Here is a 26,109-nt window from a genome sequence, read left to right as displayed (position 1 = left end):
CTTTTGCCGTTGAATCATCTCAAGTGTGCAATATAGAATACATGTCTAGTATAAGAGAACTAGGTTGTTAATAACCAATTTGTAATGCAGGTAGGACATTATTAGTATGTCTGGAAAGCATGGGTATGGAAGGTCTCCATTGCACCATGAAACTTTCAAAAACAGTTTGCAATACACTTCAGGATTCTCATTGCAAAAACCGAACGGCTTGCTGCGCAGCTGCAATCCCTTGCATAACCATAAAGTTGTTTATGGGTTCTCATCTAATATTGGCTAGTATTGGAGAAGCTTGGCACTGTTAGTATAATGACTAAGTGAAGAGAGGTTGCCTCAAACTCCCTAGGTGGCATTGGCAAGCGACTATCTCTGAACCTCCACTTTCCAGCACCATGTGCAACATAGGCTCATGATATAGGCCTACGTTACAGGACTGTTGTAAAAGTTACTGTGCAAATTATGTATCAGCGTATAGAAAACAGTCTATGAATGCTATTACTTCTGACTGAAGAAGGAATAGGAATTCTCTCCTGCTCAGGATTTTGGTGGGCACAATATTGGGATGTGTACTTCTAGACTCTTAAAAGGAGACACCATCCAACACAGAACAGCACAATCCTATGCATGTCTACTCAGAAGTAAACTGTTAATAGAACTGATGCAAAGGCATATAGAAATTGAAGCCTTAAACCTACTAAAAAGAATGAGATTAAGCACATTTAACTGTGTTCGATTGTGGCTTAAGGCACTTGACTTAAGTATAAAAACCTTCCTTTCCCCCATTAATGAAATATGTGCACTTTTTGTGGGACTATCACCAAGGACCACTTTTAGGTAAAGCATTGAATGATTATGGTTAATCCAAGATATGTTGCACAAAAGTACCACTAGCAAAGGACCCTTAGAGTTGGTTTGGGCAACACTTGTGTATGTGTGATTGCTATGTATGCATTCCCTGTACTGTATATTTTCCCCACCTTCATTATATTTGCTTTGTTATATTTGCTCCGAACATCTAGCACATTTTTGTTGCTTAGTGTATCAAGAAAACCATTTGCAATGTTACTAAAGAACAAGAAATAGTTGTGTGTGGAAATGCCTGGATACTATAACCAAGAATCTGATGGATCAAGCTTGCAAAACCTTTCTATCACAAGTACTGTTGAAGTCTCAGAATTAGGCATGTTTGCAGCTTTAATGAGTGCAACTCACCTAGGCTTTCATATGCCCATATGGAAACGAATTATCTGGAGAATGAAGAGAATGCACTTTGATGCTGAAAAGTTTAAGAAGTACTTTGCATGTACCATAAAAATAAACACATATGTCTAGAGAAGTCTGTTTGTCATTCTGTGATATAAGGGTTTTATATAGAGACGTTGTGCCGGGGGGGGGGGGGGCAGGTACTTAGAACACCATATATTTGTGAAAATTGAAAATGCAGTGACAACCCAAGAATCATCCCCAATTTTGTGCCTTTCAGAATTTCTGATCTGGGTGGGTGATGCTCGAGTGATGGAGCACTGGATAGGATCTGGAAGAATTTCCAGCTGTTAGTGTATCCAGGTTCTGCGCTTTATGTTATGTTTACATTAGATGAGCTGGCAGGAAAGACATCTGTGCAGGATCCCAAGATCTGCCTAGTAACACCTGAAATCCAACACCAGCTTTCAAGCTGGTGCCTTATGATACGATGGCTCACAATAGGCACATGTGAACTTGTGGTTATGAAGGAAAGCTCAAAAATATGCTCATGGACTTCTGCACTTAGTTGTCATAATAAAAATACACCAAGTGCTGAAAGTCCACAGCCCCAACAAGATGTTTCCTCCAGATCACCCACACCTGTCACAAAGATGCTATGGGGTGTCAGGCATGGGGCAGGTAGAGAGATGCAGCTGCTAGTGCACAACTGGCAATCTTAAGGTGCACTCCTGATTGGCAAGCCTTTCTAGTCAATGAGCAAACAGCTAATAAGTGCTGGTGTCAAGCCTGCTGGGATTGAAGTCAGCGCCAAGCAGCTGATTGGCAGCAAGCTCAAGCCCTGTTTGGGTCACCTGATGTCCTAGTGACATCAGGCAATTGACAGGTGGGTGGGACTAGCTGGCCAGAACCAGTTCCCCTACCTCTTATGTAAGGGCACATGCTTTGCTTTAATCCCAGCTGAAAGGATGGGAAAGATGTTTGCCCAAGACATTGGCTGGTCAGTGCTGGTTGAAGCAGACAATGCTGGACTAGGCAGACAATAATAATAATAATAAATTTGTTGTTTAGTCGTGTCCGACTCTTCGTGACCCCATGGACCAGAGCACGCACAACAACAACATATTTCTACCCCACCCATCTGGCTGGGTTTCCCCAGCTACTCTGTATAAAGCAGATTTGCGTGACTGGCAACGTTATCTTTTTTTAAAAAAACAACCACCACCACTAATATTTTGAACTGAATACTTTAATATACATCTTAAGCATCTTATATAAATAATCTCTCACCAGTTTATAATACAGAACTGCAGCACAATTCCTATATATTCTTCCAGCAGTAGCACCATCTCAATGACTAGCAGTCATTTCAGTAGAACTGTGGGTCACTTGTACCAGCAAGTGAAGTTAAAAACATATTTTTAAATAATTGAAGCATATTAACAATTTAAAAAAATAAACCTCATCGTGAAGCTTTAAGAAGATTATGCTCTACCAAAGTCTCAAATGAATTCTTTCCTGGTATGTTAACATAAGAGCAATCTTAAGAAAACGATGTCCTGGAGTATAGGCCTTAAATATTATTAAACTGTTTTTATGGAAAATCTTGGTTCAATTCTTAGGTGCACCCAGTCAAAGTTAAGCACTGTTAAGTCCCTCCAATCTCCTATTGAAGGATAATACATTTTACAGATGTTACTAATTGAAACTTGTCACCATGTACTAGTAATAATCAGAGCAGTTTGCAAATTACCACATGCTTTACTATTTTGTTATCAGTAACAACTACTGCTAACTTTTTGGCTACAATGGGTGGTATGCAAGCAAGTTTTATTCAGAGTAGGTCCACTGAAATTAAAGATTAAGCAAGGGCCATTAATTTCAGTGGGTCTACTCTGAATAAGACTCAGTTGCATGCCACCCCAAATAACCAATGACAAAATTACTCTATAAAGCAGTAAAGTATGGAAACAGGAGCACAGAATTCTCTACAGTGCATCAAGCTTTTTAGTTTAAGGATAAAAGATTCTGAACCAACTTTTAGATCAGGATTAGCAAGCAACATAAAGTACATGAAAGCATTAGTATTTCGCATTCATACATTTAGCCCTTGAAAAGAAAAGATGCCAGTGTATTGCTATTCCCACTCTTACAGGCCAACGCCTTCCATGTTTACTCAGAAGCAAGTCCTACTGTGCTCAATGAGGCTTCTCCCTAGTAATAAAGTTTAGTAAAGCATTCTTAGTAAATAAAGGGGTTGCTGGATGGCAGAGCTTTCCTATCATTGCCTAGTTTCCTTTAGGGGTGAAATTAGCTAGAGCAGAACATGTTTTCACCTCCCAGTTCTACAGCTTCCCTTTGTGAAAACCAGCATCTTCCATGGGGATGCTACAAATGTGAGCACTGTGATTTCCATTCTGGAAATTATGTTGTGTGGGTCAGCCCATAGACTGTATTTCTGCAGGGAAGAGATCCTTTCCCTCAACTTGCTAGAACACTCTGATTTACAGTTCCGTCCAGAATGTGGTTGCACGAGTGCCATGGGCTTCTGTGTCCAAGGCTTGGCTAAGAAGCAATGATGTGCTGAAGGCTTGCCAAGTGAGTTTCACTGAGCTCAGTGGATCTTACTTAAGAGTAAACATGTTTTCAGTTCTTCTGTGCAAATGGGACTACCAGCACCTATAAGGAAAATACTACAGACCTTCATGCAGGAAGCTTCCAACCTATCCTAAGGTTTTCAGAATCGACTATGAGGTGCAGAATATGATTGCAAGAAACACACACAGTTTGAGGTCAGCACAGATTATGCTTTCAGGGTTTTTCTGAGATCAGAATAAAAGTTAGTCAGACTACTGGCCATAGCCGTGTCCACCGCTGACTGGGGGATCATCCCACGCAAATCTGTCTGGATGAAGCCTATCAACAGGCTGTGTCTAGGATTGTCCTTGAGAGGGAAACAGAACCAGCCACAGGGATGGTTAAAACCTCGAACATAACCTGGTTTTACTTCACCATAGTCCAGGCTGACACCTGTTTTAAAATAGAACACAGTTGTGGGTTGAACCTCTCAAGTAAAGAGAATGCACCTGTTTTTATTTCTAAGGAATCTTTTAAAGATTTTATTACAGCCAATATCCCAAGGATCCTGTGGTAGAGGTAAGCTTCCTTCTAACAACCCCAAAATCCAGACTCAGGGGATCTAGAGATCCAGCAGTTCGCTGACAAACCTGGAGAAGCCATATGCAGATTTTTTTAAAAAAATGGGAAGTCCCAATATGTAGTCATTTGTCTTGCCCCTGTTCAAGTTCTGCTTGTAAAGCTGAGGGATTTCTTATCCAAAGCAGTACCTTATAATCATATGGGGAATGTGACCATTTCTTGCAACAAGAAATGGTGCTGTCTAAAAGAAGCTACCCAAACCAACCGTCCCCCATCCAGGGAGAGGCGGGATTTGGGGACAAAGTTACCCAAGAACAACATTTTAAGTCAATGTGCAATATTTACAATATTCTAAATCTAGTCTGAACCATGGCAATCTCCCAAGCAAAATCTAGGTCTGGTTCTTTGCTCCCCAAAACAGTTACATTAGAAGAGAGAACTGGTTTGGCACTCTCCTTCCTTGGAAGGTTTTAAGCAGAGGTTGGATGGCCACCTGTCATGGATGCTTAACCGAGATTCCTGCATTGCAGGGGGCTGGACTAGATGACCCTCCAAGTCCCTTCCAACTCTACGATTCTATGATTGAATGGCAAGCAAAGCAGCACCTGCTCAAATTCCACTTTTTAGGCAGTCAGGAATGGCAGGTTCAACCAGCCAATCCTAATCTCAGGCAAAGTGCAGCTCACTCACCAGAAAATGCAAGTTATTTATTCTACTATTCTTTGCACTAAGTGACTTTTGTATAGTACTTTCGATCTGCCAAGTGACAGACAGGATATCCTCCTTCGTGGCGCTAGTTTATTTCTAATTTTAGCTTTGAAGAAGTGGGGGTCAAATCAATGATTTGTTGCAAACAGAAGCACTAACATACACAGATTTGATTTCTACAGGTTTAGGTGTGCTTTAGACAGCAAGATTAGAAAATAAAACAGATTTAATTAGAATTACCACATGACAGAATCCCGTCTTCGTAGTCTGTTGTGCAGGAGAAGTCAACAAACTCTCTGGGAGAAATGATGTTCCACAACTGGCCAGCTGTGGTGTACCGCATAATACAACAGTTCTGCAGTGCAATCACAAAATGCCCGTTTAGGTAGTATTCTTTTGTAGAAACCTAGTGTTTATAGCTATGCCAAGCAATATGGAGACTGTGCTGAAGGGTCAAATTAGATGAGACCAGAAATAAATCATGACATTTCCATCTTTTTAAGCTCTGCAGCAGCAGTTCCACTCCCTACCCCAATTTGGATCAGGTCTGTGGCACTGGGGGTCGTGGTTAGAGGGCTGTCTCTTGAAAGTGAAGAGATACAGCTGCTATTTCTTGATATGACTCAGGACTCTATGTAGTTTCAAGAGACAAGAGACTTACCCAGTGTACCCTTAGGTCTCTCACATTAAAAAAAATTCCAGCTACAGGCCTAATTGACTGCCTGACTCAAATAATGAACTATACAGATATATCTTACTTGAAGAAACAATCGGGTTTTCCTACAAGTGCTCCTGATTATTCCAACACACTGAGATGAATCATCAGTCTTATCTTAAATAATAAACATCTTTAAGAAAGCTAGGAACAGATTCTTAATAGGAGTTAACTTCACTAGAAACAGTAAGGAACTAGCTCAAAGCTACACACATCAGAATGAAAGGTGCCTGGCAAAATGTAAATAGCCAGAACTGGTGTAGAATCTGCAGGCTTTTTTTTTAAAAAAAAGGTCTTTGCTTGTGTTTCAGGATTCATTAAGATGCTGTGCTGAAACCAGGACAGTTCTGCTGAAGGTCACTTCTTGGCCAAGAAAAGAGACCTTAGACATCAAAAGATAATAGGCTTGAAATTAAAAATTGAGAGCACGATGCAGCCAAAGGTAAGGAGTTTAAATCTATCGCAATGGGATTAGCTTTCCCACAAAAGCCAATGGGATTTAAAACTGTTTCTGTATGGTTCAAATTTAGTTGGAAGTCATATCGGAATTAATACTCAAAACAGCTTGGATATGCTTGTATTTGTAAGTCCTAGATTTCAGCTCCTCAAAATTAGGCGCTTTCTTGAAAACTGCAAAAGCTATTTTGTTCACTTCGGATTTTTTATATATCACAGGTTCTACCACTGCCAACAAGGAGGTTAAAGTGTCACTCAAAGCACAACGTATGAAGTACGGATATATGCAAGTAGAGAAGCTCCCTTCTTGCTGACTGTAAAACTTTTACTTGCATTGCAACTACTGTGCCAAATGAAAAACATGCAAGTAGAACTTCCGGTTGTGTGATAAATGGGTGAAGTATTACCTCTTCAAACTCATCAACAATATCCATCGAGGTCATCAGACTATCCCAGTAGAGTCGATAGGGCCCAGGACGTAGGTGATCTACTATTCTGTTAGCGACATCCTCCACAATCCCTTGTGCTTTGTAGCTACAGAATCAGATTTAATACAAAAATGCTTAGAACATGTCAGCGCGCCTAGCAACTTTCCACCAGTTTAAAGGAACTCATATGGGTTATGCACGTGCCAATATCTCTTTTATTTTCCATCAGTATCTAGAGGCCTTGGGAATATTAAATTTCATCCATTATGCCTCAGATCCTCTTGTGCCAAAGCAAAAAGTTTGCTCTCTATGAACTTTGAGGGTGGGTGAGGAAAGAGGAGGTGTGCCAAAGGTTTTTTAATGAGGACTCCCTAAAAGGAAAGCTACAACAGGACCTACTCAGCCTCAGAGAACAGCAAGAACTGTCTACAAATAAAATAACATTTTTTTTATAACAAACAAAATGCAGCGGAGAGGAGGATGCTTAGCACCAGCGGCATTATGTACACAAATGCATAGGTGACGGTTTCACGTTTATATTCCACAAAGCACTCAAAGCCATCCACGCCCACTATGCATTTTATGCTTTTATGTCCATGGTAGATGCAGAGAAACGATCCTGAAATGAAGTATGATACAACAATGATGGCACAATGCATTGGGGAATGGCCCACTTCTGCTCTTCCCCTCATAAAAACACACCCCTTTCTACTGGAAATTGTATTTGTGAAAGAATTCACCTCCTCTGTAAGTTAACTTACAGGTATCCATTGAATTCTTCAGATGGCTTACGCCAAACTGCCGTATCTTTCTGCAGAAAAAAAAAATCACAGTATTTGTACTTTAGTAAAAATGACTCAATCACTTCACACCTCTGAATGTACAAATATAATGACAGAATCATGAACTACACAGACCAGAAGGAACTTTTCATATATAGTGCATCTTTCACCAGCCTGTTCATCAGTACACACATTTTAATTCAATTGTAGTTTTTAAAAAATAATAATGATAATAATGCATGCAATAAATTGTCATGTAAATTCTTCTGGGGAATGAGGAGAGAAACAAACACCAAAATATAGCATTAAATCACTATATGTAAGAACACATCCTCTATGAACTACGGCCATTCCTATCATACCATGCCTCTTAAAAAAATCTTTTAAAAGGCATACAAAGAAAAACTCTGAGAATTAAACTTGACAAATCACACATCAAAAAGTCTCCCTATCACAACATCAAATTTTACCTAGGTCAGTGGTTCCCAACAGGTGGTCCGCGGACCCCCAGGGGTCTGCAAGCTATGCCAGAGGGGTCCGCAAGATGCTAGTAGAATAAAAAAATATATTAAATATATTTCGTATGATAACAGATTTTTTGTTTTGGCCGCTTCCTGCATGAGCAGAGTCTAGCGCAAAACTAGAATTAGATAGAGGCAGTAGTTCTGCTGTATGCCGTTAGGTGGCGCTTTACAAACACTACTGTTTTGCAAAGAGGCATCGTGCGCATTCTACTAACGCTCACCTCCCCAAGATGCTTTGCGCGCGTCGGCTTCATTTGTGCACTACTGCGCAGGTACCCTGTCTTCTCCATTCCCCTCCCTCCTCCCTGGCGCGCGCTGCCCCTTTGCAAAACAGTAGTGTTTGTAAACAAAGCGTTGTTTTTTTGCGGAAGCTACAGTTCGCGTAGTTAAAAATGGACCGTTGGTTAAAAAGTGGTTCATCTCATTAAGAACTGAAAATTAAAACTAGCTGTATACTGATGCGAGTACTCTGTTGTAACTGTAAAAAACGTATAAATATAAAATATAAAAAGACTCTTAATTTGGCTCTCACTTTTTAATTTTAGGATTAGGAATGGGGGTCCTTGTCACAATAGCGGCTCGATGAGGGGTCCTCGGGAAATTTTTGTTGGGAACCCCTGACCTAGGTTGCCTTGGCATTGTGTAGGCATCACAACTGACACAATCGTTTAGGATTTAAGATTTTAAGTTAAATTTTTGTTAATCTGATAGTATAAAAAACTGATCTGGGGCCAAACTAGATATGAGCTTTGATGAGTATCACTATAGGTTCGGGAAAAAGTATATTATGCTTGTTCCAGCATTTGCACATGCAGTTAAGTAAGGATACAACACTATCAGATGGTAAGAAGAACAGGCTTTTCCCAAACCGTACACAGTAAATAAACACATGAGGAAAAGGCGGGACAGGTTGCCATGTCCCACCTGCTCTAGTGAACCAGCACTACAGATTTTAGAGACCTCCAGAAGTTTTGAGAGCCAAAGTCTGAGGCAGGGAGCCTCCTCTACTGATGGAGGTTCACGAGTGTAGCTGGGGGGGGGGGGGCAGCTGCCCCTCCAAATCAATAAAAATTGATAAAAAACCCATAGCTAACCGAGGTTCCGTCCCCCCACAACAAAAGGCCTGCCCTCCTACCAACAAAAATCCCGGCTACACCCATGTGGAGGATCCCTGTGTGACCTCTAGCTTGTGAAAAGGTAGAAAAAAGAGGAAAGTGCCCTCGATCTCCTTGTGTGATTTTCAACACTCAAAGAAACAAAACACCAAAACAAGGCTCTGAAATCTACCCACTCAAGTATGCTACTTCACATATCATTGCACCATATATAGGCCCACCTAAAACACAAAAGTAGAATATAAATCACCCTACTCATTTATTAACAAAAGAAAATAATCTGGAAAAGCAACGGCTTGGTAACTTACTGTTTTCTTAGTAAGTCTCCATTCACCATCTTCAACATTGTAGTACTGGATGACTGCATTTTTTAGCTTTGTAGCCACAGAAGCTACATCAGGAAAGTCTGCCATTCTCTTCCGTCTTCTACAGAAAATCAGGATGTAAAAATAACAAAAGGCAGTGATTTACTGCTCCTTCTCAGTTTCCTGTTTGGCATTAACACTATACTAATCATACAAAAACCTCAACTTCTCTTTAAATTATACAGCTGCATGATTCAGGATCATCTGGAGTAAGCAGCAAGTGTTTTTCTCAACAAACCAGAAGCAATATATTATTGCAGTGTCCAACAATTAAAATACACACGTTTCAAGATCTAAACACGTATGTTGCAAGTGCTGCCAGTCACCTTCTTGGACACCAAACAATCTTAACAAGTGAGAAAGTGACCTTTGAAAGGCTGTAGTGCGCTAGCCCTGATAAGGTGGTTAAGGTTCACACAGGTTGAACATGGAGCTTGGAACTCTGGTGCTAAGATTTCTAGAGTATACGCTTAAACTGCTGCATGGCTCCAGGTTGGCGTGCGCCTCTGTGACATCAGGGAAGGTAAGCAAATGGCATTCAGAGGGGCTGTGTGGCTCATGCCAGCACAGGCTGCCTACAAGATCAGATATTAGTGCCAAAAACACAAAGAAGCTCAAGAGAAGACTATGAAAAGCGGCACAGGAGGACTGTCAAATGAGAGAGTCAGTTGGACAAAAACAGAACCTAACATTAACCCACAGATGTCTCCATTAACAGAACAACCTGTTAAAATGGAGAGTGAAGTGTCTCCTATTGTACCTTCTAGTAAAACTGCTTCACATACAATTATTCCAGTGATGGGTGTCACTTCTGTGTGTACAACCACTTTCTCAAAAGAGAAATGAAACCTTCACTGAAAGGCAAAGCAGTACAAATATAGACTGAACATTTTAAAAGTATACATTTTTAAGGATGGCCATTAAGATGCCATTTTCAGTTTCGATAAGTGCATGTATTAAAATATATTTTTTATAATATCTGATGCCTGATTAACTGAGGCACTTTTGTAGTTGATTAAACCTTTAAAATAAAATAAACTAGCATGCCAAAAGCATCTGGAGCGCCACAGGTTTCCTATCCCCGTTCTAATGGCTCATCCAGCTGGTAACTTCTACATCTCTTAGCATAATCTTAAACATGGTGACTGAGAAGTAAGATCCACTGGTATCAATATATTCCTAGTAAGTTACTCCTAAAACTGAAGCACTGGCTCATAGTTGAGCATTAAACAGAGACGGCATGAAGCTGGCCTAAGAGAAACTTACAATGTGTAAGTATTTTGTTGTGCCATTCTATGCAGGTTGTATAACCAAACACTGATCCCACGGCCTCTGATACAGGTGCATAGGTGTAACCAGGATTTATGTTCTGGGGGGCAGAACCCAGCTCTCTGTGATACGATTGGTTAGTTAGTTAGTTATTTTTTTATTTGCTTGACTGGGGGAGGGTCAGCTGCCTCCCTGCCCCCCTTGGCTACACCATGGCCGGTGACCAATAGGCCCAAAGAGGCTTCTATGCACAATGTGTAGCTGCTAAAAAACAAATCTGAATGTTTATTATTTAGAAGCACCTGCGACCTAAATAACTATGCAAATTGGTCTTAATTAAATGTGCTGTTTGCTCCCATCCCATTATCTCTCTCACAGATAGATAATAAGGTGCTTGGCCAACCATAACAGCTGAGGCTTCTGTGCCAGCTCTTTAACAGACATCCATTATGAAAGCAAGTGCCATGCTCAGAGCAAGGAGCTGAAACTATTTGATCCTGCCCTGCCTCTCCTTGTCAAGTGGATAAAAAACCGACAACCTACTCATCTGAGATGAGTAATGCCCCATATCCTTTTAATCCAGAATAATGAGTAATGCCCCACATTCTTCTAAGATAAGATAAGATAATCTTTATTGTCATCGTCCCCTTGCGGGAACAAAGAAATTACTCGGTTACCACATCCACTCAGATTCTACTCCAGAATAAAGAGCAAGGCGACATATCCTTTCACTCCAGAATAACCTGAATGCCACTGTGATATGTATGCGAAGACCCGGGTTCAAATCCCTACTCCTCCATCTATAATCACTGGGCCAGTCGCTGTCTATGAACTTCATACCAGATATTCTCCTGAGGATAAAACTGGGGGGTGGGGGCGCACAGTGAGCTCGTTGGAGGCAGGCTGAGATATAAATGCAATCGGGTACCAATGAATTCGGTACATAAACAAACATGCTGCCTGTCCTCGGGTTCATTTTGGGGGGGGGGTTGTTCAATCAGCCCACTGCTTTCAAATCTACTGAACACCCAATGTTATAGGTTTGGCCGGGGGGGGGGGGGGAGGGCGGCGGTTTTCTTCGCGTTCCCCGTTTCCACAGGTGAGGCTTCGAAGCGGCTCGTGCCTCGGAACGCGGACACGTGTGTGTGAAAACGTCACGTGTGAACACGGGCGAGGCGAGAGGTACTGACGGGCGAGAGGCTCACGCGCAAAAGCGTCTCGCGGCGGGTCAGGGATGCAGCATCTCCACGAGTAACCCAACCAAGAGAGCATCTCTCGGTGCGTCTGACTGCCCCGCTTCCCCAGCCGGGCAAAGAGGCCGCGTACGCTTACCAGGATCCCGGGCTGCGAGGAGCGACTTTTCCCCCGCGGACGGTTCGGCGCCACGTCGAAGGTTCCCCCGGTCTCCGTCCCCGCGCGACCCGCCACCGCCGCCGTCCCCGCTACTTCTCCCCCCAGCTCTGCTTCTGTTCCTTCTGCTGCGCTCACCCGGTCGAGCAGCTCATACCGTTGGGCCAATCAGAGCTCAGCCGGCATCCTCGTCGCAGCCAATCGCAGCGCGCCCGTCTTTTCTCACCTCTTTGCCTCCCAACCCGCCGTCGGTATCGATCTCCCTATGCAAAATTCATGGCCCTTAAACCACGCCCCAAAATTCATGGCCCTTAAACCACGTCCGCCTCTCTCTCTCTTCGCAAAACGGATGACAGGCGGCCCGTGCTCATTGGGCACAAGGCTGGAGGGAGGCGGGGCGAAGCGCGGGGATTGGCTGACGTGCATGTGGAGTGACAAAACGGCGGGGGCGGGGAGAGAGAAAGAGACCAGCAAAGAGAATTTTGCGGCGCTTGAGAGAGGCTTTTGCCACGTTTATTGTGGCAGAAACTTTTGTGGACCGAAGTCCGGCTCATCTGGTGCAAAAACAGCACCTGGAGGATTGTGCGGTCCAGGAAAGCTGCCTTGTTGTGGCATAATAATAAGTTGGTTGGTCTTAATGGTACCATCAGATTCTTTGATGTTTTGGCTGCAACAGACTAACAGGACCGATCCCGGTCTTAGGAGTGTGCATGTAAAAGTGGAGTAAAAGTGGAGTTGAGGATGCTTCTCTCCAGAGATAACTGACAGGAAAGAATTAAGAGGGTGGAAGGCTTTCCAGAAAACGTCTGGACATTCATGGGCGTACCCAGGATCAAAACTAGGGGGGGGGCAAGGGGAGGGGCCAAGGCACGGAAGGGGAGGGGCCACAAAGTGGGCGGGAATGGCGAACTCGCGCTCCGCCGGGCTGTGCCCCTCCCTAGAAGCAGGGCTGGTGGGCGGAGGCGGAGCCCAGCCCAGCGGAGCGCGAGTTCAGCGTTCCCACCCGCCGCGCCGCGCTCTCTGGTTCCCCGCCGCGCTTGGCCTTGCCAGAGGGCGCGACGGGGAGCTGGAGGGAGGGCGCAGCGCGGCGGGCGGGAACGGCGAACTCGCGCTCCGCCGGGCTGTGCCCCTCCCTAGAAGCAGGGCTGGTGGGCGGAGGCGGAGCCCAGCGGAGCGTGAGTTTGGCGTTCCCGCCCACCGCGCCGCGCTCCCTGGTTCCCCGCCGTGCTTGGCCTTGCCTGAGGGCGCGCTGGGGAGCTGGAGGGAGGGTGCGGCGCGGCGGGAATGGCGAACTCGCGCTCCGCCGGGCTGTGCTCCGCCTCTGCCCACCAGCCCTGCTTCTAGAGTAGGGCAGCTGCCCTAACTTGCCCCGTGGTGGGTACGCCCTTGTGGACATTTGAGATACAGTATAAAAACACACAAGCACTTAATATAATACGTTCTGCTATGATGTAATCACGAACAGGTGAAACTCGGAAAATTAGAATATCGTGGGAAAGTGCATTTATTTCAGTAATGCAACTTACTATTTTTTATTTTTCTTTTAATTTTTACAAATGCTTTCTTTCGGAAATTCCACAGTAATAAAACAAATAGTTACAATAATACAAAAATAAACATCGCTATTACATTTCATTAATTACATTCCATTTATAATTGACCCGCCTATAGACAAATAGCTACAATTACAACAAATAAAGGCTTGACATATCTTGCTTTGCATGTCATGCATCTATCTCATATATTGGTTTCACCTTTTAAATTGCTTTACTGAAATAAAAGCACTTTTCGACGGTATTCTAATTTTCCGAGTTTCATCTCTATTTCATACCCTCCAACATTTCTCCAATGAATTTTATTATTTATAACCTGTCCATCTGGCTGGGTTGCCCCAGCAACTCTGGGCTGCTTCGAACATACTGTATATAAAATCACCATCATCAATTTTTTATTTATACCCCGCCGATCAGGCTGAGTTTTCCCAATCAATCTGGGTAACTCCCAATAAAATATTAAAAACACGATAAAACATTATACATTAAAACACTTCCCCATACAGGGCTGCCTTCAGATATCTTCTAAAGTTTGTATAGTTACTTAAGTTACTTAATTCTGGGAATAAATCAGAAACTGGGCCAGTTTCTGTAAATCTGGGACTGTCTGTGGAAAAGAGGGACACTTGGAGGGTCTGGCTTTCTTAAAACAATGGAATCTCGTTGGGCTTTGATAATATTTTTTATCAAAGTTTCTATCATATCTAAAATAATAAGCATTTCAAGAAGAGGGAAGTTTATGTTACATCTATAACACAAACGGAGAAGCAATTTTTTTTAAAAAAAATCCTTCAGTAGCACCTTAAAGACCAACTAAGTTAAAGACCAGGGGCGTAGCCAGGATCAAAACTAGGGGGGGGGGGGCAAGCCATGGTCGTTCAGGGGCGGGGCCAAGGCACGGAAGGGGAGGGGCCACGAAGTGGGCGGTGGCGGCGGCAGCAGCGACCACCTTGTGCTTCTGGGGCTGGCAGCGTTGGCGGCTACCCTGCTTGGCTGGAGAGGACGGGAGTGTCGGGCAGGCGAGAGGGGGTGGCAGGGCGGGCGAGGGCGAGGCAAGACACGGCCGCAGCCACGACGGCTCCGAGGCGTTGCTGCATATCAGCATAATATTTCAACCATGGTTCAAGCCCCACCTTAGGAAAAAAATCCTGCATTGCAGGGGGTTGGTCTAGATGACCCTTGTGGTCCCTTCCGACTACAATTCTATGATTCTATTGATACATTACCGTAGCATATGCATCATTCTGCTTTCTTGAATTGTCCTACTCCTAGGCATAGCATCCAACTCCTAGAGGTCTAGGTGCCCCCCCCCAATTACTGGTAAATACCGTATTCGAAAGAGTCATCCCCCCATGTTGATGGGCTTTCTATGTGGGGCTTATCTGCCCCCCCCCGTATTTTATTAAGGATGAAAGAGGGAGGGAAGGAAGGAAGAAATAGAGAGAGAGATAACTCATATTTGTGGGTGTCTCTGGATGACGCTGTGATGCTGGAACTCTGCAGCAAGAGGACAGGAGGGTCGGGCAGGCGAGAGGGGGTGGAAGGGCGGGCGAGGGCGGGGCAAGGCATGGCCGCAGCCACGACGGCTCCGAGGCGTTGCTGCATATCAGCATAATATTTCAACCATGGTTCAAGCCCCACCTTAGGAAAAAAAATCCTGCATTGCAGCGGGTTGGACTAGATGACCCTTGTGGTCCCTTCCGACTACAATTCTACGATTCTATTGATATATTACCATACCATATGCATCGTTCTGCTTTCTTGAATTGTCCTACTCCTAGGCATAGCAGCCAACTCCTAGAGGCCTAGGTGCCTCTCCCCCCCCCCAATTACCGGTAAATACCGTATTTGAAAGAGTCATCCCCCCATGTTGATGGGCTTTCTATGTGGGGCTTATCTGCCCCCCCCGTATTTTATTAAGGATGGAAGAGGGAGGGAAGGAAGAAATAGAGAGAGGGATAACTCATATTTGTGGGTGCCTCTGGGTGACGCTGTGATGCTGGAACTCTGCATGTACAGGAGCCTTGTAAGCAGCTTTCTCTCTGCTTGATTTACAGCAGGCACGTCCAACAGGTCCAACAGGTAGATTGTGATCTACCAGTAGATCACTGGATGTCTGTGGTAGATCACTGGTAGGTCACTGGCACCCCTAAAAAAAGCTCACCCAAAATTTTCCTCCTCCCTCAAAAAAGTTGAACTATGACCTGAAGCCCTAAACAAAAATGGGCCTCCCTCCCTCCTAAAAGAAGCTAAACAAGTTTGACCTAAACCCCAAAAAACAGGGCTTCCCTTCCTTTAAAAAAAACTCAACAGCTTTGACCTGAACCCCCCAAAAGGGGGTAGATCACCCCCAGTTTTAAACTCTGAGTAGATCAGAGTCTCTTGGGAGGTGACCACCCCTGATTTACAGTATACAGATGCAGGAGGAGGGGCAGACTGGAACACCAATGCTTTTTATAAACATCACTGTGTCTGTCAAAGCTACAGCCTCCCCCCTTTCTTATTCACTTCTTTTTAGCCTTGCAGAGCCACCTTAGTCAAATTGAATCCTCTGAGTCTGCACCCTCATTAAATCGCCAATAGAACTCTTAATGCTCCTGAATGCTCATTAACAACTCCCACTTAAGAACAATAGGGTGAATTGGTCAGCTATCGAATCTTGCCTGGGGATATATGCTCCATTGTCTTAACTGCTTAACTACTGGTAGCCACTTTGCTTTATTTATTTGATGTGTTTTTGTTACTGCTGTGCCCCCCCCCCCAGAAAGCAAAGCCCTTTCCACTTCAGTTTTTGGAGAGGAAAAGTGCTGGTTATGGTCTGTAAAATACATTAATTTTTTTGCTTCTAGGGGGGGCAGCTGCCCCCTCCTTCCCCCCCTGCCTACGCCCATGTTAAAGACTAACTTAGTTGGTCTTTAAGGCATAGCTGCCAAGTTATCCCTTTTTTTAAGGGATTTTCCCTTATGCTGAATAGGCTTCCTCGCGAGAAAAGGGAAAACTTGGCAGCTATGCTTTAAGGTGCTACTGAAGGAATTTTTTAATTTTGCTTCGACTCAGACCAACACGGCTACCTACGGTACCACAAACGGAGAAAACACTGTAAAATCAGACCATACTTTAACCTCTCTTGGATTTCTGCTGCAATTAAAAAAACACTTTAAAAAGATTCAAAACTTAGGCGGCAATCCTGTGCACACTTACGTAGGAGTAAATCTCACTGAACACAGTGGATCTTACTTTTGAGTCAGCAGGCTTGTCCTCTGAAGTTGCCGCTTACTGGCATGGCATCTGCTCCTAATGGGCAGATAGTCAACAGGTGATACTTATCTTAGAATGAAGACAGTGATTGGGAAAGCTTCAAAGATTGGATTTGGGCTGCCGTGCAATTGCTAAGAACACCAAATTAAAAATATGGCTACTTTAATTTGTCTCTTCTCAAAAGGCCCTTAAGAATAGCTTTTCTAAACCAAGATTCATTTTGGAAGTCGAAAGGTTTACTGAAGGTCAGGTTTCTTAAGGTTTCTGGCTTGCAAACTGATCAATAACAATGAACGATTAGAAAGATGGCTGCCGCATCTTTCTTTTCTCCCGCTCTGCAATTTTCTGTACTGTTTTTTTTTTATGTAATTTTTATTGTTTTTCTAACATACACATAACCATACATTTATAAAATGCAAATTAATCCAAATAACATACATAAACCATTACTAAACAAATGTTTTTATACTCCCATACCCCCTACCTGAATACCCAATTTTGGTTCTGCCGAACCCAACTTCCCTTTCACTTCACATTTAGTTTTACAATTTATCTCTTACATTTTGCGCTTTTCTTTTACCTTATTTTCAACAGTCACCTTCTTTATCCATTTTTTATACTTAACACTCTATTTTCTGTTGTAGGTATTATTTCAGACCTGTTAGTGTCTTTAGAGTCTTGCAATACGTTTCCAGATATTCCACAAATTTACTCCACTCTATTTGTACTTTTTGATCTCTCTGTTCCCTTAACTTCCCAGTAAGTTTGGCCAGCTCTATGTATTCAACCATTTTTACCCTCCAATCCTCTACTGTGGGGATATCCGCGGTTTTCCATCTTTGCGCCAAGACCATTCTGGCCGCAGTGGTGGCATACATAAATATTTTCTGGTCTTCCTTTTTGATTTCCCTTCCTAACAATCCCAACAGAAACATTTCCGGTTTCTTGGGAAACGTATATTTTAGAATCTTTTTAAACTCATTATATATTAGTTCCCAAAAAAGTTTCACCTCTTTACACAGCCACCACATGTGGTACATATCCCCAACTTCCAAATTACATTTCCAACACTTCTTTTCTCTATTCTTACAAATCCTAGCCAATTTTACCGGGGTCAGGTACCAGCGGTACATCATCTTCATAAGATTTTCTTTGAGTACCGTGCACGCTGTAAATTTTAAACCTTGGTTCCATAGCTTCAGCCATAAATCAATGTCAATATTATAACCAAAGTCCCTGGCCCACTTAATCATTACATCTTTTGTCTCTTCATCCTTGGTGTTCCATTCTAGTATGTAGTCGTACATTTTTGAGAACAATTTGCTACTTCCTTCAATTATATCAGTTTGAAATCTTGATTTACTACTCTCAAAACCGTTCACTCTTTTTTCCTCATTAAACAAATCCTTAGTCTGGTAGTATTGTAGCCAAGTTGTCATCCTACTTTTCAAGTCATCATAAGGCTTCATTTTCCAGCCTTCGTCTGTCTTTATTATCATATCTGCATATGTTAGCCAATTAGTCTCCATGTTTTTTTTCTTTACCGCCAATGCTTCAGTTGGGGATAACCAAAAGGGCGTTTTTCTCTCGAGAAGGTTTTTGTACCTTTCCCATACCTCAAAGATTGGCTTAATCAAAATATGATTTAAAAATCCCCTATGGGATTTAACTTTATTATGCCAGAGGTACGCATGCCAACCGTGTCTGTTATTAAACCCTTCGAGGTCCAACAAGTCAGTATCCTTTAAGGCTATCCACTCCTTCGCCCAAATCAGGCATGCTGCCTCATAGTAAGTTCTTAAATCTGGCAGTGCAAAGCCGCCCCGCTCTTTCTTGTCTATTAGTAATTTATGTTTTATTCTCGGCGGTTTTCCCTGCCAGATAAACCTTGAAATTTTTTTCCTCCACAAGTCGAAACAGCTTGTGCCTTTAATTACCGGAAGCATTTGGAAAAGGAAAAGCATTCTTGGCAACAAGTTCATCTTAATGATAGCAATTCTTCCCCATAGCGATAAACTCAGATGCTTCCACTTCTCTAAATCTTTTTCTATTTCTCTCCAGATTACTTCGTAGTTATCACTGAATAGGTTTATATTTTTAGGTGTCAACCAGATACCTAGATATTTTATTTTTTTTACTGCCATAATCCCATATTTGGTTTGTAATTCCTCCGTCTCTAATTTGCTTAGGTTTTTAACCATCATCTTAGTTTTAGTCATATTTAATTTGAAACCTGCCAAGTTACCAAAATCCTCTATCTCACTAAGCATCACCTCCATCGTTTCTTTCGGATCTTCCACCATCAAGATAAGGTCGTCGGCAAAAGCCTTTACCTTAAATTCCTTCCTACCCACTTTTATTCCTTTTACCGCTTTATTTTCTCTGATATTATTCATTAGGATCTCCATCACTGAAATAAATAAAAGTGGCGACAAGGGACACCCCTGTCTAGTGCCCTTCTCTATATTTAAATCATCTGTTAATACGCTGTTGATTATTACGTTAGCCTTTTGTTCTTGATATACTGCTTTAATTCCTCTCAAAAACCTTTCCCCAACATCCATTCTCTCCAAAGTTTTTTCCATAAATTTCCACGATACGTTGTCGAAGGCTTTCTCGGCGTCTACGAATACTAAGGCTGCCTTAACATCAATTCTTAAATCTAGATACTCAATCACATCTATCACTGTTCTTATATTATTTCTCATTTGTCGGTCCGGTAAAAATCCTTGTTGGTCTTTATGTATAATCGTATTCAATACCTTCTTCCATCTGCATGCCAAAGTATCCGCGAAGATTTTATAATCCGTATTTAACAACGATATCGGGCGATAGTTCTTTATGTTTGTTGGATCAAGATCTCCCTTTGGTATTAAAGTAATGTAAGCCCTTTTCCATGAATTTGGAACTTCTCCTTTTACCAAGATGTCATTCATTAATCTTAACATTACAGGTGAGATTTCGTCTATCAACTCCTTATAAAATTTGGCTGCTAGGCCATCCGGACCCGGGGCCTTTCCTACTTTCAACCTTTTTATTACTCCTTGCACCTCTTCTATTGTTATTAATTCATTTAGGTGTTTTTTCTGTTCCTCAGAGATTGCTTTTGGTTTATGGTACTCTAGGTATCTATTCATCCCATCCTCGCTCTCTTTCCCTTTTTGATATAAATCTCTATAATACTTCTGAAATTCTCTTCTTATTTCTTTAGGGTTTTCAGTGATTTTCCCATTTGCCATAATTTTATTTATAGTGTTTTGTTTTTGTTGTTTCTTTATTTGCCAGGCTAACAGTTTACTGCTTTTATTTGCATATTCAAAATTTCTTTGTTTAAGCCACTTCAATTTCCATTCCACCTCCTGATTCACAAGTATTGAAAATTGGGTTTGTAACATTGAGATGTTCTGTTTTATCTGAGTACTCCCTGGTTTGCTAATTAATAATTTTTCATTTTCCATGAGATTTTGTAAAATTTCTTCTTTCTTCTTCTCTCTATCTCTTTTTTTAATGCTATTCTGCTGGATTAGGAAGCCCCTCATGACCGCCTTTCCAGCGTCCCAGACCGTCTTTAAGTCTGTCTCTTTATCTAGATTCCATTCAAAATACTGTTTCAATGTTTCTCTAGCCTTCTTCACTACGTCCTGATCCCTAAATAGACTTTCATTCATCCTCCATCTGAATGATGATTGTTCTTCTTTTAACTCCAAATAAATTGGGTTGTGGTCAGAGAGGGTTCTTGGTTGTATTTCTATCTTATGCACTTTCTGTATTAATTCTTTCGATAACCATACATGGTCAATTCTCCCTGCGCTTTGATTCGAGTTGGAGTAGTACGTAAATTGTTTTTTAGTTGGGTTTTTAAACCTCCAGATGTCTATTAACCCTAAACTCTCTACCATCTTGAAAAAAGTTTTAGGCAATTTACCTTCATACATATCCTTCCTCCTAGTAGTTCTATCCGTCTCAGGACTCACCACACCGTTCAAGTCCCCCAGAAGGATTATTTTCTGATCCATATACTCAAGTAGGTTTTTCTCCAATTTTTTGTAAAATTCCGCTTTTCTCTGGTTTGGGGCGTAAACGCCCACTATCAATACCTTTTCACCTGCAGTCAACATTTGTACTACCACCACTCTTCCCTCTTTGTCTTTGTACACTAGTTTTGGTTCATATTTTTCTTTAATATATACCACCACTCCTCTCTTTTTTTTTTCATCAAGCGTTGCAAAATCTATTCCCAATTTCTTGTTTGCTAATAACCTTTTATGTTTTTCAGAAATGTGAGTTTCCTGTAAACATATAACATCTAATTTTTGTTTACTCAACACATGTTCAAATTTGTTTCGTTTGCTCTTACAGTTTAAACCATTAACATTCCACGATTGCACCTTTAAAGCCATATTTTTATTCTGTTATTATCAATTTTAATATCGTATATTGTTTCTAATTATCTTTTTCCTTATCACTTTCTAACTCTATTTCCTTATCCTCTTCAGATGGTTCTTCCTCTCCACTTTCTCTTTCTTCTTCTTCCCCCTCCCCTCCTACTGCTCCTTCCTCTTCTTTCCTTACCCAACCTAGCTCATCTTTATATCTTCTTCTAAATTTTTCTAAATCAAGAGAATTTTTGATAATATGTCTTTTTCCCTTATAATAAAACGAAATTCCGTCCAGCGGTTCCCACCTGAAACTAATTTCATTTTTCCTCAAGATCCAAACTATTTCACGGTAATTACTTCTTTTGCGAAGAATTCTATTCGGGGTTTCCTTAAACACAATTATTTCTCTTCCCCCTATGACCAATTTTTCTATAAAGCTTTGACTCAGAATTGTGTTTCTAATATCCATCGAATTAAACATCACTATACAATCCCCGGGTAGTTTTTTTCTGTACTGTTAACCAAGCTATCCGTCTTCATGTAAAGATCAATAAGGTTTTAAAAGAAAATAAGATAATTAAACCCATATACATGCACTGTGCAAGATTAAGTTGCCTTTGGCGAGCTGACATCAGAAACCCCTCAGAATGTACAGCTGCAGAAACAACAAGTGCGGCGTAGTCAATAGTGTTTGAGAAGTGCTGGGGATAGCTGGATTCAAATCCTTGCTCTGATAAGATAGTCACTTATGCATTGCCTTAAAAGAGGACATAAGGGACATGAATTTGCATAAAATCTGCATGGTAAATTTATACATATAGATGTATATATACACCGTATATAATATATATATTCATATATTTAGAATTAAGTACTAAGGATGGCAAATAATAATAATAATAATAATAATAATAATAATAATTTTATTATTTATATCCCACCTATCTGAATGTTTCGGTATTAATTTTTCTCCGTTTCTCATTTTTCCAATATTACATCCAGTTCTTCACGTTTTCACATCAGAATGCCATTTTTTTAACAATGTCCTCATGAAAATTCATTACCATTTTAGTGTGGATTTCTCCTTATATCATAGCTGCCAAGTTATCCCTTTTTTTAAGGGAAATTCCCTTATGCTGAATAGGCTTCCTCGTGAGAAAAGGGGAAACTTGGCAGCTATGCCTTATATACACATTTTTGCTAAGTCGTTTCCCCTAACATAGTGCAATTTTTGTATGTCATTTGATTAGAACAAACGGGAGTGGAAACTGCCAGCATTTGTTTATTTGTCTAATGTCTAGAACGGACATCAACCCAGTAAATGTGTTCAGTATTTGCTGTGGTTGCTTTCAGTTCACATTGCATTTCCTTTGCGTTGAAATGAATAGTGTGGAATAATGTAACGACAACATAATTTACAAAATTAATTGCATAAATTATGTAAGATATGCAATTTTGCCACAGTGGACAGTGTGACGAATGGCATAGTCTTGGGTGGAAGACAAACCGCAGTGGAACAGAAGCAGTGCTGCAAGTAAGGAATACAGGACAGAATGGAGAATGGGACGCAGGCTTGGCCAGGACAGCTTTCCTGTTATATCTTGTACATTCATTGCGGCATCTGGGCTTGTTGAAGCATGTGAGTGTACTCCAGCTGATGAATCACATACCTCAGGCACCCCCAAACTGCGGCCCTCCAGATGTTTTGGCCTACAACTCCCATGATCCCTAGCTAACAGGACCAGTGGTCAGGGATGATGGGAACTGTAGTCCAAAACATCTGGAGGGCCAAAGTTTGGGGATGCCTGACATACCTCCTACCCGAGCTAGCGATCCTCATCTGGGCTGTGGGTCCTTGCCTGCCTTAGCCTCCTAGAGCAGGCTTGGGCAACCTTGGCTCTCCAGATGTTTTGGAACTACAACTCCCTGATCCCTGACCACTGGCCCTGTTAGCTAGGGATCATGGGACTTGTAGTTCCAAAACATCTGGAGAGCCAATGTTGCCCATGCCTGTCCTAGAGTGTACCTTCCGCAATCCTGAAATCAGAATAATTCCACCAAAATAACCAAAATTCCAAGCCCACCCACCCCCCAATCCAAAAGAATTAGTGCAAACTCCCTTTCTAGGTGTCATTTCCTAATTGCTTTGGGGACCTGAAGAACAGTGCCTGTCCTCTTAGGCAAACAAAGTTTTATTCCCGCCCCCCCCCAAAAAAAGACAGCTCATCAAGATCAACACATTTGGCCCAGAATGCCTATTTGCATGCTTTACATGTGATCTAAGCAATGAACTAATTAACTGCTTAAGGCTGCCCCAAAATAATGAATCAACCAACAAGAAGAAGTTGTCACCACAACTAAAGACTATGTCTTTAGCATGGCAACAGAAGTACGTTTCAAAATCCTCAAGTCACTTCCTGTGACTGAGCAAGAACCTATGGCTCAGGCTAGAAATAACAAAAATCAAGCTAGAAGAACACTTTGCAGTTTTGTGGCTTCCCAGAAAGAGAAGTTGAGACTTTCCTTTTCCTTTTTTTTCCAGCAGAAGTGCTTGGCTGAATCTTTTCCTTCAGGAACTCAGAAAGGCACCATCTTCCTAGAATGAGTTCACAGATTTACAGTACTTTCCCACTCAAAAGTACCTTTCATTTTGGGTGCCAAGACTTACAGATCCGTATTTCTTTGTGCTAGATCAGATTCATGATTTGATTTCTTTTAATGTCCATGAAGTCTCCACATTCCAAGATCTCTATACAGTGGAACCTCGGTTTATGAACACCTCGGTTTACGAAATTTCGGTTTACGAACGCCGCGGACCCATCTGGAACGGATTAATTCACTTTCTATTACTTTCAATGGGAAAGTTCACTTCAGTTTATGAACGCTTCAGTTTATGAATAGACTTCCGGAACCAATTACACCCATGCTTCGGGTTAAGTATGCTTCAGGTTGAGTACTTTGCAGACCTGTCTGGAACGGATTAATCCACTTTCCATTACTTTCAATGGGAAAGTTCGCTTCAGTTTATGAACGCTTCAGTTTAAGTACTCCGCAGACTGTCTGGAACAGATTAATCCACTTTCCATTACTTTCAATGGGAAAGTTTGCTTCAGTTTATAAACGCTTCAGTTTATGAACAAACTTCCGGAACCAATTGTGTTCATAAACCGAGGTACCACTGTACTTATTGTGGTGTTTTTTAAAAAAAGTAAAGTACAATAATTCCCTCTTAATCCTATTACAAAAGTCCTCCAACAAGTCGAAATCAAATACAGCAGGTGAGTTTTCCTATGAAAGCTTTTCCTAACTATACACAGATATGCAGGAGCATATTTCCAAGAGGAACTATCACTGCTATCTGAGTTAGGGTTGAGAGCTGGTGATAAGAATTTAACCTCACTACTGTATACAAAATCATATACAAAATCAACAAACCCAATTACATGAGCTGGAGTGCAGTAAAATGGAAAAGAGGAGTAAAGGGAAGAAGCATCTTCATTTAAGCCAAGCATCCCCAAACTTCGGCCCTCCATATGTTTTGGACTACAATTCCCATCATCCCTGACCACTGGTCCTGTTAGCTAGGGATCATGGGAGTTGTAGGCCAAAACATCTGGAGGGCCGCAGTTTGGGGATGCCTGATTTAAGCGTTTCAGCTTCTGTTCCACAGCATCAGCTGAGATCATGCTAAGCAACAGGTTTATGGACATAAGAAGTTCTATTCTTGATCTTGATGACTCCTGGAACTCCTAGAACTGGCATATCTATAAGTACATTGCTATTTCCAGGTACCTACATGGCAATTGAACTGATTGCACATGAAACGAATCCACAGGACTTGGAAACAAAATCTGCCTTGCTACAGTTGAAGAAATCACACACACACACACACACCACAACACATAATGTTATTAATCTAAACTTTCAAGATAGCCTACAAAAGAGAATCACAAAACAAATATAAAACAGATCAGAGACATCAGAAACAAAAGCAATTATCGTAGCAACAGTAAAAATATAAAAAACACCCAGTAGATATAGACACAGATATATTGCACCAAGTATCACTGGCAGAGGAACGGGATGGGGGTGGGGGGGGCGGGGGGAACGCACTGCCCCTGGCACCATCGGGGAGGGGGTACCATCGCAGCCGCCCCCAACACGCGTCACGCACCCCCCCCACCGTGCTGGGCGCCAGCACATCACGCCCCCGCCTGCTCTCCGCCCCCGGGGCCGGAGCATGCAGCTTCGCCACTGCCAAGTATACCAGAGACATTCCTCCTGAGAGCAAATCTGTTGTCATTTAACCCCAGGATACTTGCTTTGCATAGTCAACTCTAGATAACATTGGAACGAATGCAGTGGAAGACTGAACACATCAAAATACTGAGGAAGCAGATGAGAGTTGCCGTATGTGGTGTAAATCTAAGTGAATGCCACAAGGTGGCACAAGCGCACAGAATATGTTGTACCCAGTGATGGGGAGTGGTGGAATCTATGCCATAGCAACAGAGAAAACCTCCAATTAAGTTTAAGAAAAGCACACAGAATAGGGAGTGCTGAAATATTATTCATTCAGAGTACAGGGGTAGCTCTAAGCATTTGTAAACTTCCTGTGACTGAAGGATCTATTGTTTTCCTATGCAGGAATGACCCACCCCAGTTCTTCCCATGCAGCTGACTCACTGAGAAACCTTTTTTTTTAATTTTTAGACTGATTTGAGTTCATTACCAAAAACAGGAAAAGGTTTGCAACTTTTATAGGGTGACTGTGTGTCTTACTGTAAAAAGGGCAGTCCTCTATTGGAAGGACTATTCAGTCGAACTCTAGAACAGGGGTCAGCAACC

General features: G+C 42.0%; 1 protein-coding gene across 3 annotated transcripts; it reads right to left on the bottom strand.

The window, feature by feature from the left end:
* Positions 1-2,326: 2,326 nt before the first annotated feature.
* STARD4 (StAR related lipid transfer domain containing 4) lies at positions 2,327-12,155 on the bottom strand. 3 transcript variants are annotated; one of them, XM_035100181.2, is made up of 6 exons: positions 12,054-12,155; positions 9,396-9,513; positions 7,428-7,477; positions 6,646-6,772; positions 5,308-5,422; positions 2,328-4,230 (listed from the first exon to the last, which is right to left on the bottom strand). In XM_035100181.2, the coding sequence occupies exons 2-6, from the start codon at positions 9,498-9,500 to the stop codon at positions 4,004-4,006; spliced, it is 624 nt and encodes a 207-aa protein (XP_034956072.1). In that variant the 5' UTR covers positions 9,501-9,513; positions 12,054-12,155; the 3' UTR covers positions 2,328-4,003. The 3 variants fall into 3 exon arrangements, with proteins under 3 accessions (XP_060136144.1, XP_034956072.1, XP_034956073.1); XM_060280161.1 differs by lacking the exons at positions 9,396-9,513; positions 12,054-12,155 and adding an exon at positions 7,919-9,380 and having other exon boundaries at positions 2,327-4,230; XM_035100182.2 differs by lacking the exon at positions 12,054-12,155 and having other exon boundaries at positions 9,396-9,882.
* Between the last annotated feature and the right edge of the window lie 13,954 nt (positions 12,156-26,109).

The sequence above is a fragment of the Zootoca vivipara genome, chromosome 11 (genome assembly GCF_963506605.1).
Source record: "Zootoca vivipara chromosome 11, rZooViv1.1, whole genome shotgun sequence".
NCBI classification, from domain to species: domain Eukaryota; kingdom Metazoa; phylum Chordata; class Lepidosauria; order Squamata; family Lacertidae; genus Zootoca; species Zootoca vivipara.
Note: the sequence above shows the minus strand (reverse complement) of the source record. Positions and strands in the feature narration are given on the sequence as shown.